We start from the raw sequence: 16246 nt of genomic DNA on the forward strand, positions 1-16246 counted from the left end.
ATAATGAGGGTTCGCAAGTTTCTCAAGAGCACCGACGAAGATGTTTACTGAGAAAACACACCGAAACTCTTCTATTGCGACAGTAAAGGGTGTATCACAACAATTACAGCAGGCCCTTGCTCTTGCTAGTTATAATGTGTGTTAACAAACAAATACAAAAGTATGATAGAGGATAACTGGAAAGTTTACACTATAAACTAGTATTTAGAGGAAGCACGCTAGCCTACCATAGTCTTTCTACTGCTAGCAATTTTAGATTCTCAAGTGAGCATCTCTTAAGATCTTACAAAAACAGATTGCTGCAGGGACACCAGTTTAGATACTTTGATTCAAAGAGCTGTTTGTTAATACATTTCAGACTGAAGATTATGCTTTTTTGGCATTCCTGGATCTGCTTCGATATGTAGTGACGAATATGGGCTTGAGGGTAGCAATAATCTTGCAATCCTCAAGTCCGAATCTATGGAGCAGTGTCTTGATGTACTTTTGTTTGACACACAGCAATACCTTCATCAACTGTAAACTATAAGCCCAAATGATGATGCAAAAGCCCCAGATTTGAAACTTCAGAAGAGGGATTCAAATCAACCTTAAAATTAGCAATAAGTCCCTCGGTTTGTTTAGTGAGCAACATGTCATCAACATAGAGCACAATCATAGAAATACATCATCCTCATGCATCCTAGTGGTAGACTTTGAGGAAATAAGATTGGAGAGCGAGATGTGAAGTACTCCTTGGTTTTAACAAAAGTAGGAACGCATGACGCATGCTTTGTTTTGTCAAATTATTAGGCTTGCCAAAAGGGGAGGGCTTAGCATTGATATCTTATGTTAAACATTGATGGGTGAAACTTCTATTTTAGTAATGAAGGCTCCAATGATTGAGGTGCATAATAAAGATTTGTGCTTCCATTTAATGACTACATTGACAAAGCATGTTATTTGGAAACCATTTTACATTTATCTCAGTTACAATGTCTTTGATGTTCAAAAACATGTCTTTTGCTACGTTCTTGGAAAGTAAGCATTGTTGTTTCTTCAAAGTATTTCTCTTCAGTAGACCATAAGATCAAAACTTGCGACTTCTTGGAGGCTTTTCATCTTTCATCCTTGTCAGTTGGTTTAGTTGGTGTTGATATAATGATCAACATGAGAGAGAGAGAGAGAGAGAGAGAGAGAGAGAGAGAGAGAGAGAAATGAATTGAAATGTTATATTAACGTCTTCAAAAGGCCAAAATGACCTATGAGACCAATCTGTTACAAAATGGTGAATCTAATATCATGTCTGGGTACAAAGAACAAAAGAACTAAAGAACTAGATCCTACTACTAGAATCCATCCTCATCTGCACTCTGGATATCGAGAGAGTATTGCTCAAATCCGTTGCTATAGTCTTCGTCGATGTTGTGTAGATCCTCTCCTGAATCGTGGTTGTCTAGATCTCCGTAGCTCCAGTCCTCGGTCAATGAGAGTGCCGGTAGTGGTCGAATGAGTGTGGACCGAGCTCTGCAATGATGACTGCTCCTCTGGCTGTCCCATATCTAGTGAAAAGAATTCTGTAATTTGTCTCTGGGACTGTCTCTCTCTATCTCTCCCTAGTAACGTGTCTATATCTGTGTAACTCAAGTAGATATAGCCCAAGACATCTCTGATCCTCATAACTCATGACCCTAGAGAAAGGACCGAAACCCTCTCTGAATAAGCAGTGGAAACAGCACCGTATCTCATAGTACACTGTGCAATGACATATGTAATGTAGCTCTGTCTCTGGCTCTAACTAGCATAAGCTACATATCCTGCTGTCTGTTGGTATCCTCTAAATCTACCAGTCTCAATCTCCAGCTAAAGTGAGGATGTACGTATCTGACCAATGGCACACCGCAAACCATGAGACATATGTGTCCATGTAGCTGGGTCAAATCACAAATCCATCTCCTGTGAGGTGGAGAAGATGCTCTCTATAGAAAGCCATCTTTGTGCCCAACTCCTGTGGCGGCTCTATCCATGTCCTCCTGATATCCAGCTGGATCAGGTCCTGATGAATGACTCTAGTAATCTCCACTTGTGTAAGAGACATCAGGATGCTTGAAGAGAGTACTGGAAAGGGGGCAGCCTATCCATGGTGAAACCATGCGTCTGAAACCATGATGTCCCCCTGAAGAGCTAACTGAAGAGCCAGTCTAGCATATCTGTCTCTAGTAGTAGCCCACAAGCTATATACAAAGGAGAGTGATCTAGTAAGCGCCTCAATCTCCATAGGAGGGGCAGCTAGCTCTGCTCGAATGATAGCGTGGGGTACTGAGGCCTTGGCTCTGATCAGTCGAGAGATCATAGATACCAAGGGCCTCTCCATACGTCTCCAACCATCCTGGCCTACAGAAGGTCCCCATGTTTGCACCCCATACAACATAGCTGAGGCTACTAAGGTATCAAAGAGCCATAACTTTGTCCGAGGTTCTTGGAACTGAACCTGTGAACACATCCTCTCCAAGCCTCCAAGGCAGCAAAAGTTCTAGTCAGTCTAGTCTCTGTTGCTCTCCCCAAAGAAAACCTCGGCCCAGTGAAGACAACCCTAAGGTAAGTGTATGCATTTGTGTACTCTACAATCTTTGACCATATGTAAAAGTCGGCGCTGATCTCCTAATCCATTGTGGTGTGGTGTTAAACACCATAACTTTGGTTTTACCAAGGTTTACAAACAATCCACTATCCTCTGCAAATTTTTGTAATGCATCCAACTGTCGCTGAATACCCTCTGGTGAGTCAGAGATCAATACAATATCATCAGCATATAACAACAATGGGATCCACGTCCTTGCCAGCTGGGCACCTCTTATCACCCTCTCTGTCAATGTAATCAGACACCTCATCAACATACATACCAGATAGAGTAGGAGACAATGGGAAACCTTGTTTCACCCCAATGGTGAGTGAACTAAATCAGATATCCCCTCTGGAGTGCCTACATGTCCCATCACTGATCTATATAGAGCCATAATCTCCCAAATCAACACTATGTGCACCCCCATCTCCTGCAATCTGTGCATCAATATATATATATATATATATATATATATATATATATATATATATATATATATATATATATATATATATATATATAGAGAGAGAGAGAGAGAGAGAGAGAGAGAGAGAGAGAGAGAGAGAGAGAGAGAGAGAGAGATCTTTTTAACGTTTGTGAGGCCGAAGTCGGCCTATGAGACAAATCAAGTATACATGCGTGTATGTCCTCTCTGTATCGAAAAAGACAAAATAGTTCAAACTGGTACATAATAAAATAAAAAAGGACGTCTAGTGGGTGATGTGATATGTGGGGATAGGTGGATCTCTACTACTAGGGATATATGCTTGTCTATATGCTCAGGGTAGTACAACCATGCAAATGCATCAATCTAGCTAGCTCCATCCTGTGGTGCTAATTGGGGGGGGGGGGGGGGGGGGGGGGGGGGGGGGGGGGGGACACCGTGTGTAGAATGTGGTACATGGGAGGGTTGGGAGCAAGGGTTGCCCTAATGAACGCCTCTTGGTGAGCCATCATTCGGGCTCGTCTCTCCTCGGTAGCTCAATGTGCTCGAGCCCGGATCTTCTCGATCTGTCTACGATGGAGTCGTGGGGCCTGACCTCTCCCCTTTTTGTTTGCATCCTTGTAGATTCTAACATCTTGAAGAAAATTCGTTTTTTTCCACCATGTCCTTAAAAAAATTCACATCTTTTTTTTTCACAATTTCCTAAAAAAATTAACTTGAAACCATCATCACAAATATGATCCATATACGCTTTCAAACATCAATAGGGAGAGAGCATGATAATGTGCTTATCAATCATGCAAAGAGTGTTAATTTATATGTATTCCACATGAAGCATGCACCCAAGATGAAGATCAGTTCTTTGGAGAAAAATATACACATGAATGAGGGGCTCCGTTTATGTGGAGAATAGATAGCAAGTGATCATTTACATTGTAATGGCAATATAGCAATCGGCTAAAAGCTATGGGTATGATTCGTCCATGTTAGCTGACAACCTAATAGAGCGGTGGGAGAATGAATATCGGATGTAGATTACCAAGCTCCCTTGTACATTTAGTTGACCCATGTACTTCTGATCTAATGTACATGCTGGCAAAGGCAATTTAAATATGGTCTACATCCACAAACTCAAGATTACTTGGTATACATTTCAATAGTGTATATAGCATCCTTCCTAAGCTGAAGAAACAGTGAACTTCTTGATTGTACATAATAAAGGCGACCCACATCCCATTAAACTCATTTGTTGGTCCATGTCCATAAACTACTGAGCTGGTCCAATTGCATTATAGCTTGCAAACACCCAAGAACATTCTTTAGTGATGCAAGACCCACTCTATGCATTTAGATGAGTGACACACCTCATACAACTCATCCTAGTAACAAAGCAGCTTCCCATGTATGGCATATCTTTCTACACATAGCTTGGCATTGCATTTGTCATTTGTTGTCACTTCACATTGTTATTGCCAGTGTAATTGCTTGCAAAAATTTACAAATTTTGCTAATTATATAGGATTTGTTAGTTCTTGATGAGCTCGAGTGCCTACTCCTTTTATATGTGGATTATCGCTTGTTTTATTGCTGACATTTAAGGCTGGAGGATGTGGACATTTCAGGAACTCGCACTGTTAGGAATAGGGTTGCAAGAATGCAAACAAAACAACAAGAAGAAGAAAGCTCAAAACCACACAACTAGGAAGGTTTATTCACTAACTGCTTACAGTGCATTTATTACAGTGAGTAGACGCACACTGACTGTGTCCAAGGTGACCGATCGCCGTTGTCGTCTTCAAACGTCAGCATGATACTTTCTTACTTGCATTACATACAATACAAAGAGGACTATATGCACAACAAATAATTGCAAAAGGGCATGGAGTCATTACATTCGGAAATTTACACATACCATCTAATACGTGGTGTTCTTCACAAGAAAGCCCTTTTGAGCCTCACCTCCTGCCCATCCTGTTATGGAAGCATTAATAAAAGACTATAATTAAGCAGGGTCATAACTAAACAGGTAACTGACACTTGAATCAACAACCACATATGCATTCCAAACTGTTCAAAACATGCTAAAATTTTGCAAATTGACAATACCACGAAGGCAGAGTTTTTGTTCAAAATCAAAATCATGACTTGAGAAATAAGGGTGGGCATACATATGTGAGCACTACCTAGATGAATCCAGGATAAGCCCAAATTCACCTTCAAAGGAAAGTTTAAGGTGTAGACTCATTGCAGTCACAATATGACCATCAGCTCCATCATGCATATTATTGACAAAATGCTACGATGGACCCCACTAATGCTGTCAGTGCCCAACAGTGGGTGTAGAACTAGGTACCAATATATGCCTACACACACACACACACACACATGAGAGCACACATTTAATACAAAGATCTGTCATAACTTTAGAGATGTAGGGCAAAGAGAACAAAGCCAATAAAATATGTCATTTGCGAACCATGCATATATGCTGCCAGACACCTCCATCTCCTTTGAGACAACTACAAAGGATTTGAAATCCTTACATATCTAAAGACACCTGCTCTTCCATCATGATGAGAAAGCTGGCACTGCTGCAACTAGAATCACCTTCTTGAATCACCTTCTTCTAGTGGGCTAAGCCCAGTACTATTACAATAGGGCTGACTACAAATTAGATCATGTGTGTACAGATTCAACAAAAAGAAGCCCTCTAGAGCCTACCTGTATTCATCTCCACAATCGCCAACCAGAGGCTTGCCTTTATGCACAACTGCATGTATCATAGACAAGTCACTAGCATCCAACCCAGGAAAGCTGAACGTTAGGGCATTGTCTGCTATGTGCTCGGCTATGCTTAGACGAGCTCCCACAACAACGCTTCCAACTACTGGTTTGTCTGCTATATACCTCATTGCTATGTTACTGATGCTGACGCCATACTTATCTGCAATTCCTTTGAGGACCAGTAATAGCTCCTTCATGCATCCATTCAAAGCACCATAAACGAGAGGCATGATATTGAGCATCTGCACAAAAGGTAGTATGAAGTATTTGAAAGTTTTATCTTACCTGAAACAACCTCCAGCTGCCCCACTGATCTATTACATATTTATATTTTGCCAGAGAGCTTGTATTCAGCTCATATCGTTTTGGTTCGATCTTCCCAATATATTTTTCTGCTAGAAAGCCACCAAGAAGTGTCCTGCATCCCACTCAAAAAGCCAAGTAGTGAGACACAAACAAGCAAGCCCAAAACAGGCAATCACACAAAAACATAAGCATTTGAAACTGAAGCCTGAGCACCTCAAGTTAGGATCAAAGAGCTCGTCAAACATGCATGGAAAATGCAATTAGGGCCATGTCCGACGGTATTTTGGATGTTGAGGTTAGAACAGAAGCTTACCCATATGCGAGTAACTTGATATTATTCTGTAAGCACCATGGCACCATTTTCTTCTCTGGCCTGGTATCAATGATGGAATATGCAACCTGCAACAAAACCACAAACACGTCTTGACGTTCCTTTCACTTTGATCCATTGGCATCACCATAAAATTGTGATGTATTTTTGCATCTCAGTAATTTTCCAAAGTTGTAGTAACTCAGTATAAATGCGAATATCCCTATTAAGGGATTTGCAAAATCTCTTTGTAGCTTTCTTTTTCAATTATTAAAAGACAAGTTTTTGGACAGATTGAGACTCTTGATATGTAACAAGTAGAAAAGTTGCATGGTTTGCGAGAACTTTTTGAACAATCTACAGATCAGAAATGGATGTGTGTGGGTATGGGGTGGAGACAGAATCCCTAAGGGACATGGTGGTCCCATGCAGCCCTCACTTCCGGCCAGGTCGTGCTACGAATGGACTCAATGAACAGCGGCACCTGACACATGCATGCCATCTGACACTGAAGATGCTTAGCTTGCAATTCTGCAGAAAATTAAAGCTGCAAAGGCCCGTGGCAGTTTTTAAAAGCTACCAGCAAATTTTTGCATAGCCATTTCATTACATGGGCGCCATGCTGAACAGCGCTCAACTAGGCGTCCCTCGTTTCAATCAAGTTAACACTTAAATGCTAACTTTTGATGGAGAAAAAATTAAGGGTAATAGAAGATTGGGAAAGGCATGAACAGCTGGTATGGGTCAAATATGAGCTTCTAGTGTGGTGTTGAAATGACAATCCTTTATTTTGGACAGAAATTTGTGGCTGATTGTTTTGGTTGAATTAGCAGGGATCTTCGAAGTCAAACAGCAGCTAAGCCAAAATACTTTTAAGTAACTTTATAGTGAGTTCTCAGGCTTCGTGTACAACTACCGGTGTGAGCACTAATCTGCAACTCATGATCCGAGCTCCACACACGGCTCACATTTTTAGGCACTTCACCTCTTAAAACAAGGTGAAAATTCACTATGGCCTACATAAGGCTATTGAGAAGAATTTCATAATAAGAGGCTTCTTTATGAGAGAGAGACTAATAGAGAGTGACACTGTATTTTAAAACATGTGGTATCACAATTAAATATTATGTTTTTTTGGAGAAAAGTGCAACAATCAACTATTTAGATTACAATATATTCCAAAAGCATAAAAAATAATGTTTGACACAATACTCAATGCCTCTCTTTAAAGAGAGAGGTACACAAATGTCAACACCCTCTCACAAGGGTCATAAATTGGATGTCTGTCTGTGGACTCAGATTAGTGGTTATCAGCCTATTCTATCGCTTTGTGTACCTATGAGGGCTTGTCCTCAGCCCCACCTTGAGGACAATGTTTTCTCATTTCTTTCCTGTTAATTAAATTTCCTCCTTTTCCAAAAAAGAAATAATAGAAAAAGTTTATTATCATAGATTGCGCCAGCTTTATCCAATGGTCCAGAGATGTAGCCAAAATCCAACCCTTTACTAAGGACTACTTACGTAGTCCAAAAACTGCTTTACAAACAGCTTTTAAAGGCATTTTAGCACTAAAAGTCAGCTGCTTTCATAACCCATTGCTTGTCAAAAGTTCCAAAAAGTTAACTTGTTCAAAACTGTCACTCAAAAAGCAGCCTACACCAAAACTCCCATGTCCTCAAAGTCTACACAACTCTGTAATTTCTGGCGCAAATCACGTCATGCAATCTATGGCATTTTATGAACCTTCCACATCAGCTTTGGGTCAGCTCTAGTCAGGCTTTTGACTCGGCTCATCCTCTCCCTCTTCCGGTCTATATGCCACGTTACTCAGTCGTGACATATCCACCCCTCCCCCCGGCCCTCTCAAGGGAAGAGTAATCGCCCTCGTGTCAACGGGAAAGACCAACTGGAACAGAGTTTAACACATTCGGAACAAATTTGCTAAAACACTTCAAATACTTGAATCGAAAGAGAACTTAGCACTTGAGACGAGACACAGGGAGGTGGACTTTCTTGTCAGATGCATTGGCCCCTAAATGTAGGCGTCCCTTGTGGTACTTCTTTTTTTATCACTTGAGTTGAGTATACAACGGTGTGAGCTCTGATCTGTGATTGATGATTTGAGATCCACATAAGGCTCATATTTATAGACACTTAGCCTCTTAAAGCAACTCCTTCACAAATAGATTTTAAAAGTGCTAAAGCATTGCAAGTTAATTGCTTTCATAAAACCTGATGCCCAAAGCTCTGCAAAGTTAAATAATAACTGTCACCTAGAAACTAGCTCTACGTGGACCCCCCCCCTCCCCGGCCCCTCTCCCCCCTTCTGCACCCTGCCCCTTCTTTAGAGAAGAGTAATCACCCTTGATTACACTTGAAAAAATGATACCAATTCTTGAACAGACACAGACTTCGTGCAACCAATGCCAATGAACATCCCCTAGGTCATAAAATGATGACGTGGCATGACCATCAATGGGCAGAGCAGTATTCGTGCTTTGATTCACGGGCTGACGTGGCACGGTGTACAACAGTGCTGACATGGCACTTGGCTTTGGGGGCACCATGTATTTAGGTGTTTAGGCCTTTGGGTACCTGCTTTCGTATCACTTGCTTTTGGGGCTTAAGTGCCCTTGGGGTCACTTATGGCAGATCAATGTATGGTTACACATCTGCAAAGTGACTCCCCAGCAGTTGTCCTTTGTAAATCAATTAATAAAAAAGGAAGTACCGGAAGGGGCGGCAGACTTTGGGGCCAGCGCATCTCGAAGTGGAACTCCTCCACTTCGTGTTTCGTCTGCAGTTGTTTTGTAGTTTAGGTGTCATCAAGTTTTTAAGTTGTTTGTGAGATTATTGCTGATTCACCGCATTGCTAGTGCCTTGCCGATTACAGTGGTATCAGAGATTTAGCTGATTCTTTTCTGCGGAGGATCAGGTCCAATCTTTTGCAGCAAACACCATGGATTCTAGCAGTGCATCTGACAAAGAAAATAGAATCAACCTGGCAACAGTGCAAAGAGATACTATACCCGAAGTCAACAGGCAGGCTGATGAGGATGAGTTGAAGGTTCAACTTGATGTGTCGTTGACAACAGATCCAAATCTTGCAGATTTCAGGCGCCAGATGCAATTAAATCCTTGTACCAATCAACTTCTCAAGTATACAAAAGATCTTCGCTATGCGAACACATACAGGATTAACCGATAACTGAAGTTTACGAGAGATGGAAGCAGGTTGCTGACTCAAGGTTGCAATGAAGGTTAAAGAAAATCCAAAGGCAAAAAAGGAATCTACTCTTTGTACAGAGGAGTTTGAGAGAGCAATAGAGCGCCAAGTCAACAAGCTGATGCAAGGGTGGAAGTCCAAGTCTTTTCCCGGCTATTTGGGCCGATATAGGATTTTTACAAATCACGCAGAAAGGGGTCCAAAAGGAAACATCACTGACGTGTTCCCTTTGAAAATGATTCCAGTTTTAGCTCTAGCAATGAGTAAAAACGGAAGTCGAGGAGAAGAAAGCGTGAGAAAAGAAGATCTCCGAAGTATCACAGGTGCTCTATCAGTTCGAATAAGGCTGATTCTACATCTTTAGATAGTTCGGATGACAGATCCTCGAACACTTCTGGCGACAGATCTTCTACTTCTGGTTTGACTTTTGGAAAGAAGAGGATCTAGTTGATTTAAAACACTAAGTATGATCAGTAGGAACCTAGAAAGAGCAGAAAGGAATTCAAGGAAGGTGGCCAAAGTGTCAAGTTTGATACTTTCTCAGATCTTGAGGACACAAGTAAAGCATTATCTTTTATTCACCAGTTTGACACTGCTTTCTCGGGAGGCAATTTTACAGAAGCTTCCAAAGTTTGAAAACCAACATCTCATCTCGAAGTGAATGTATCGCTTCTACTGTACGGAAAAGCACCTCGCAAATGGGAAAGTTCAAAAAGTTGTTTTCATCTCTTTGGAATACTTTCCTCCCTGTCGTTTCTAGGAAGGTTTCTCTTCCTGTCGTTTCTAGGAAGGTTTCTCTTAAGGAACACATGGAAAGTTATTGTTGTGGTCTAGTGAAAGAACTTCAAAGATACTGTCTAAAGCAGAAGTCTTCTAGGATTCAACTTCTTATGAACCATGCTTTGGATGGTTACTCGATGTTGATGGATTCCTTGACATATGCTATGAACGATCTAGTGTCCAAAACTTCAAAGAAAGAATATTCAAAAGGGATGAAGAAAGGCACGAAGTGTATATAGAAAAAGAAACCCACAACCCCTCCGATGTCTGCCGAGCAAAGGCCTGAATACTAAGTGCTATGGGTGTGGTGTGTCAGCAAAGTGCCCTAATTCACCTGAAGTAAAATCGTGAACAATGCATTTGATAAAGTGATTGCTGCAACACAACTTTTCCTTTCCTTTCTCAAAAGATTTACCAGATACATTGCTCTTATGAACGAATGTGAGGAGTAATGGTGTGCTTGACAGACAACGCAATCAATGCATGTGCTTGTCCATCCCTACTATCCCAACGAGCCTGTTCAACTGTAGGTAAAATGACACGAGGTGTAGGGACAAAACTGCTAAAACTTGCAGCATACTCCACAGAACCCGGATCCACAAAACCAAGGTGTACATCAAAACCTTTAACAATGTTACATACACCCTTATAAACAAGTACATGCTGCATCATGTAAGAATAATTGTCTCAATCCAGTTTGTCATCAGTAGACAACATCTTGAAAATGTCAATGCTCTCAGCCATAGTGAAAGACTCGACCTGATGTAGAAAATGCCCAAACTGAGCAGAAACTGAAGGGAAATTGTTTGTGCTATACAGCACCAACCACAGTCGATAGTCGAAGAAATTCTACACGAAAGGACAAAATTGTCTGTTCAGTACTTGCAATAGTGGAAATAGAGACTGAAATGAGCCTTATTGAAATTCTGAGCACATCATGCTCTACAAGTTGTCCCTAAGTATTTATCGACTTGCTAACACTCACCATAGCTCACCCAAATCAGAGAAAGTGAGAGGGGGGTGCTAGCGACGCCGGCGAGACTATGCGGGCCCGAGAAGACGCTACCTGCTCTGATACCAATTGTTGGAGTTAGGGTTGTAGGAATGCACACACAGCTTTGAGATGGAGAAGAAGCTTAAGGCACACGAAACGAGTGTATTACTAAGTGTGTAAATACAAGATAAGATAGTAAGGATGTGAGCCTAAATCCCCTATTGCTGTTGGCTTAGAGAAAGTCAACGATTGCCAAGCCCGTGATTTCTTGTATGATATGCAATAAATGCTCAAATTGGCTACAACTTGTGAGACCGAGTTACTACTTGTGTTAATCAAAGGAGGTGACTCTAGAGGTGGGACAATGAGTCTATCTGAAGATACTCAAATATTCCAAGACTATACGAACTGGAAAGCAATATATACTTTCAACTAGATTTTGTGGTCCATTCTTAATCACAAAGAAATTGGCCATGTTGCCTATAAATTGGCTCTTTCCTTGGATGTCAGTGTACATCCAGTATTTCATGCCAACCGCCTTAAAGAAAAACTGAGTGAAGCTGATATTGTGGTGTCTATCAGAGAAAATGTTTGGAAAGATATCCGAATTGAGTATATCCCTCGAGAATCAGAAGCTGTTTTAGATCATCGTATCCATCATCCATGCCAATATGCTTATGATGAATATTTGATTAAATAGAAGGGTCAATTTGAAAGGTTTGCTACTTGGGAATCAATTAGATCGTCGAAAGCTCAGTATCCCCACTTCATTGATGAGGACATCAATGGTCTTAAGGGGGGAAGTATGTTATGTCCCTATCACATGAGAGGGGATCTAGTCTATGACACTGTTGGGATGGGTGTTTGGTGTCCGGGTGGATGTAGTGTAAGCCCTGCTACTGTGCGACTTTTATAAAAGGAGGCCAAGGCCGCATTTGTAGAAGTCAACCTCCACGGGCAGAGTGCTAGTGGTAAGCCCATGAGGCTAGGAGTGCGCAAGGTCACCTCGAGGAGGTGAGGCCAAATGGTATGAGACGCCCGGTCTTACAAGTGTACGTTCTATGTCCTCAGATGTTGGCATCACCTAGAGGGTGCTGCCAAATGGTGGCTATGGTCGAGTGGTTAGTCCGACGCTTGTTCCATAGGCAGTCCTGGTAGTCAGAAGATCCTTTCCGTTCATTCGTTTCATGAAGTGACTGGCTGTAACCGGCCTGTATGATCCAAAAAGGGCGGTAGACTTTACTTTAAACCTTGATTTAGCTTTCACCCATTATTAGTCGTCTATTTTACTTGTATTTTCAAGACACAACAAAGGGGAGAGGGATACAGGCTGCTAGATTGCACCTGTATGAGTAGACAGACACCAGATTGGCCCCTAACTTAGGCGCCCCTTTCGGTATTTCTTTATTGTTCAAAAGAGGGAATAAACGCTGTGGTTCCTACAAGCTGCCCCGCACAAACTCGGCTGAATTTCCACTGTTCCAGCCCGATTTCGGCAGCATTACTGTACTAGAACCCTTCACGGTCAGTATTCCCACGCATTGACTGACTTTCCCGACGCATACGGGCACTTTGCAAAACCTGGCGAGAATCTGCAGCACGCTGAATTCTCTGTTTTCAGCCCTGAAAATACGCCAGATCGCCTGTACAGCGGTCCCCTTGCGTCCCCGAACCTCCTGGGGGTATTAGGGTCCGTTTAGGGCCAAAACCCTAAACCTGCAAAAATACACAGCAGGCTGTAATTCACTGTTTCGGGCTCCGTTCCGCGTGCCGGTCGCATCCCTAGCAAGTCCTCGAGCTCCCGCACCTGTAGGGCTACTTGCCCTTTGAATCGGACGAGATTTCTGGCGTGAAACCTCTCCGAATTCACCTGTACCTGCGGGGGGATTAGCCGCTAGCTAATCCAGTACCTGTGCAAGAGGCTCTTGCCTCGGCAATCGCGCATGAACCCACACAACTGTACATTGGTCAAATGAAGAGCCCACTAGAGGGGCATAACATACTGCCAAAGGGGAGAGAGAGGGCAGTGCGTAGCGTGCAGGGCATCACTCTTGGCACCGCACTGTGCATAAGAGGGAAAGCAAGCACTCCATAGCTCTTAACCTGTGACAAAATCTGAAAATGAGGCTCTCTCCTCTTCAAATTCAGCGCCACTTCTTGTTGCATAAGGCAAGTGCACCAGAAGGTGCCACTTGGCACTTTTACAAGCATTTTCCCGTTTCGGGGTTGCCGCCTAAAAATATCCCAACCGGTTGCCCAGTTGACTTCACGACAGAGTAAGAAAATGTTCCCTTTGTCATTCCGGAGGTAATGACGCCAACACATTTTCAGGTCCCAAAATAGCAGTTCCCTAAATTTTAGGAGATGCTGCCATTGTATCTTTCTAGGTCATCCGACCCTCTTTGTACACTGCGGCCACATCCAGAACTGAAATGTAGCCTCTGTAGCAAAGGATTCCACTTTGGCTAGTCAATGACCCCACTTGGCTAACCATAGTCCTTGTCCAACCTTAGTGCTCTCTTGCCCTCAGGCCTGGACTCCCTCTGGACAGTTCCACACTAGCTATGCAATGCAGGGCAGTTAGATTTCCCGAGGGGTGTTTCCAAAAAGTGAAAGTAAATAGATAATAAGAAAGAAATCAACAAAAAGGATAGATAGTAGTCACACGCTGGTGACATACCCCCCTCTTGAAATCTCAAACGTCCTCGTTTGCATCTATGTCGTACATGCTTACTGTCAACACTGATGTATTCAACACCTGTCGACACATATACGACACATACATGCTCATTGTCAACCCTGGTGTATTCAACACCTCGTCGACTCATGTATTGCCTGCGTGTGAACCCTGTCCCAATGACATAGTGGTAGCTTCGCACTCTGCCATTGCTTTGAGTCACTAACTTTCCAATGACAAAATGATAGCTGCACATTTTGCCACTGTCTTATCGTACACGTTGGATCCCGTAACACTTTCGAGCATACCCAAACCGACAGTTTAAGAATGCAGTTACACATGTACTCTTCAATAGAAGCAATCACTGTATCCTTGACAAACTGACAAGAAATACTCATTTCTATAGCACTAACCAAACTTTTGGACATTCCATAAGAGCAATTGCCAAACTGACAATCTGTACAGCTCTAACATTCATGTAACAGGTATTTCATTTGAGCTCACTTTAAATACCATGTACATCATTTGTTTCAGAAGCCATTGTCACAGTGACAATCCATGTAGCTTTGAAACTCAAGGGGTCAAGGTAGGTTGCAAATCGAAGGCTTCCAGGTAGAGTGATAACACAGTTGGTGACTCTGCAAGTTCACCTTCTTCCATCCACTTAGCATCCATTGGTGGATAGTTTCTGAACTTTACCAAGTAACGCCTAGCAACCTTGCCTTTCACTTTCCTTTCTTTGTGTGCCAAAATCTGTTCAGGGAGCAAGATCTCGTCAAGTTCCTCGACTTCCGGCTGATCTTCAGCTGGCATATCTTCTGGCACATCACCCACATAGGGTCTGAGAAGACTCACATGAAACGCATTGTGAATCTTCCAACTGTCAGGCAATTTCAGCCTATATGCAACATCACTGATTATGTCGCATACTTGAAAAGGCCCATAGTAACGCATGTTGAGCTTTGGAAAGAGTCTTTCCTTGCCCTTCATCTTCTTTAACCTTGCCTTTTCAAACCGTAGAAGCACCCAATCACCAAGTGAATATACCACTTCACGACGGTGACGATCAGCTGCTTTCTTTTGCTTTGCCTGAGTCCTTTCTAAGGCCACTTTGACCTTCTTGTACATTTCATCCATGTCTTGAACATACTTATCTGCTTCAAATATCTTGTCCTTTGTATGCAGTATGGGAGGAACTTTCTTGCCACCTTCAACTATCTCAAAAGGTGCCTTGCCAGTTGATGAATGCACTGTATTATTGTATGCATACTCCACCAATGGCAAATACTGCTCCCACTTTCCTTTATGCTCTGACACATAGCACTTCAGCAGATCTAGGACAGTAGAATTTGCCTCTTCTGACTGCCCATCTGTTTGAGGATGAAATGACGAAGAGAATTTGAGCGTGGTACCCATATTCTCAAACAAGCCTTTCCAGAACAAACTAGTCATGCGTGGATCACGGTCGCTAATAATCGACTGTGGCATGCCATGATACTTGAAAATATTGCTCATAAACAAGCGTGCCATCTGATCTGGCTTTATCTTCTTCCTGACAGGAATAAAATGAGCCTGTTTGCTGAATCTGCAAATAATGGTCCAAATACCATCATTTCCTGTCTGCGTTCTTGGAAGATCAAAGATAAAATCCATAGCAATACTTTCCCATGGTTTATCTGGAATAGGTAGTGGTTGCAATAACCCTGGTGCCTTTTGCCTGTCAAACTTGACCTTTTGGCATATTAGGCATTCTCGCACAAAGGCATCCACATCCCTTCTCAATGTAGGCCAATAGAAGAATGTCTCAACCGCTTTAACTGTAGCATCGATACCACGATGCCCTGCATACGGTGGGACATGACTCTCTTCCATAACTTTGCGTCGCAATGGCTTTGTGACACACAATCTGCCATGCATCATCATGAACCCGTCTTTAAGAAGATAGTGTTCATGACGTTGTCCATCCATTAGTTGCTCGAAGACCCTTGCAAAATCTTCATCATTTGCATACTGTTCTCTCATATCATCAAGTTCATGATGATAAGGAATCGACACAGCTGAAATTTGTGGCTTTCTTGACAAGGCATCAGCCACAACGTTCTTCTTGCCTTCCACATGCACA

General features: G+C 42.3%; 1 protein-coding gene across 4 annotated transcripts in view; it reads right to left on the bottom strand.

Moving 5' to 3' along the window:
• Positions 1 to 3954: 3954 nt before the first annotated feature.
• LOC147447864 (flagellar radial spoke protein 5-like) overlaps positions 3955 to 16246 on the bottom strand; it is a 91045-nt gene continuing 78753 nt past the window's right edge. For 2 of the 4 annotated variants that reach the window (XM_086523730.1, XM_086523734.1), the window contains 4 exons: positions 6451 to 6536; positions 6117 to 6249; positions 5769 to 6022; positions 4735 to 5018 (listed from right to left, as the gene is read on the bottom strand). In XM_086523730.1, the coding sequence (XP_086379856.1) occupies positions 5003 to 5018; positions 5769 to 6022; positions 6117 to 6249; positions 6451 to 6536 (489 nt within the window). In that variant the 3' untranslated portion in view covers positions 4735 to 5002. Of the gene's footprint in view, positions 4343 to 4734; positions 5019 to 5485; positions 6023 to 6116; positions 6250 to 6450; positions 6537 to 16246 lie in introns of those variants that run through there. The other 2 variants (XM_086523732.1, XM_086523733.1) reach the window with 2 other exon arrangements.

The sequence above is a fragment of the Adiantum capillus-veneris genome, chromosome 11, assembly GCF_014529385.1.
Source record: "Adiantum capillus-veneris isolate H3 chromosome 11, ASM1452938v2, whole genome shotgun sequence".
Classification (NCBI taxonomy): domain Eukaryota; kingdom Viridiplantae; phylum Streptophyta; class Polypodiopsida; order Polypodiales; family Pteridaceae; genus Adiantum; species Adiantum capillus-veneris.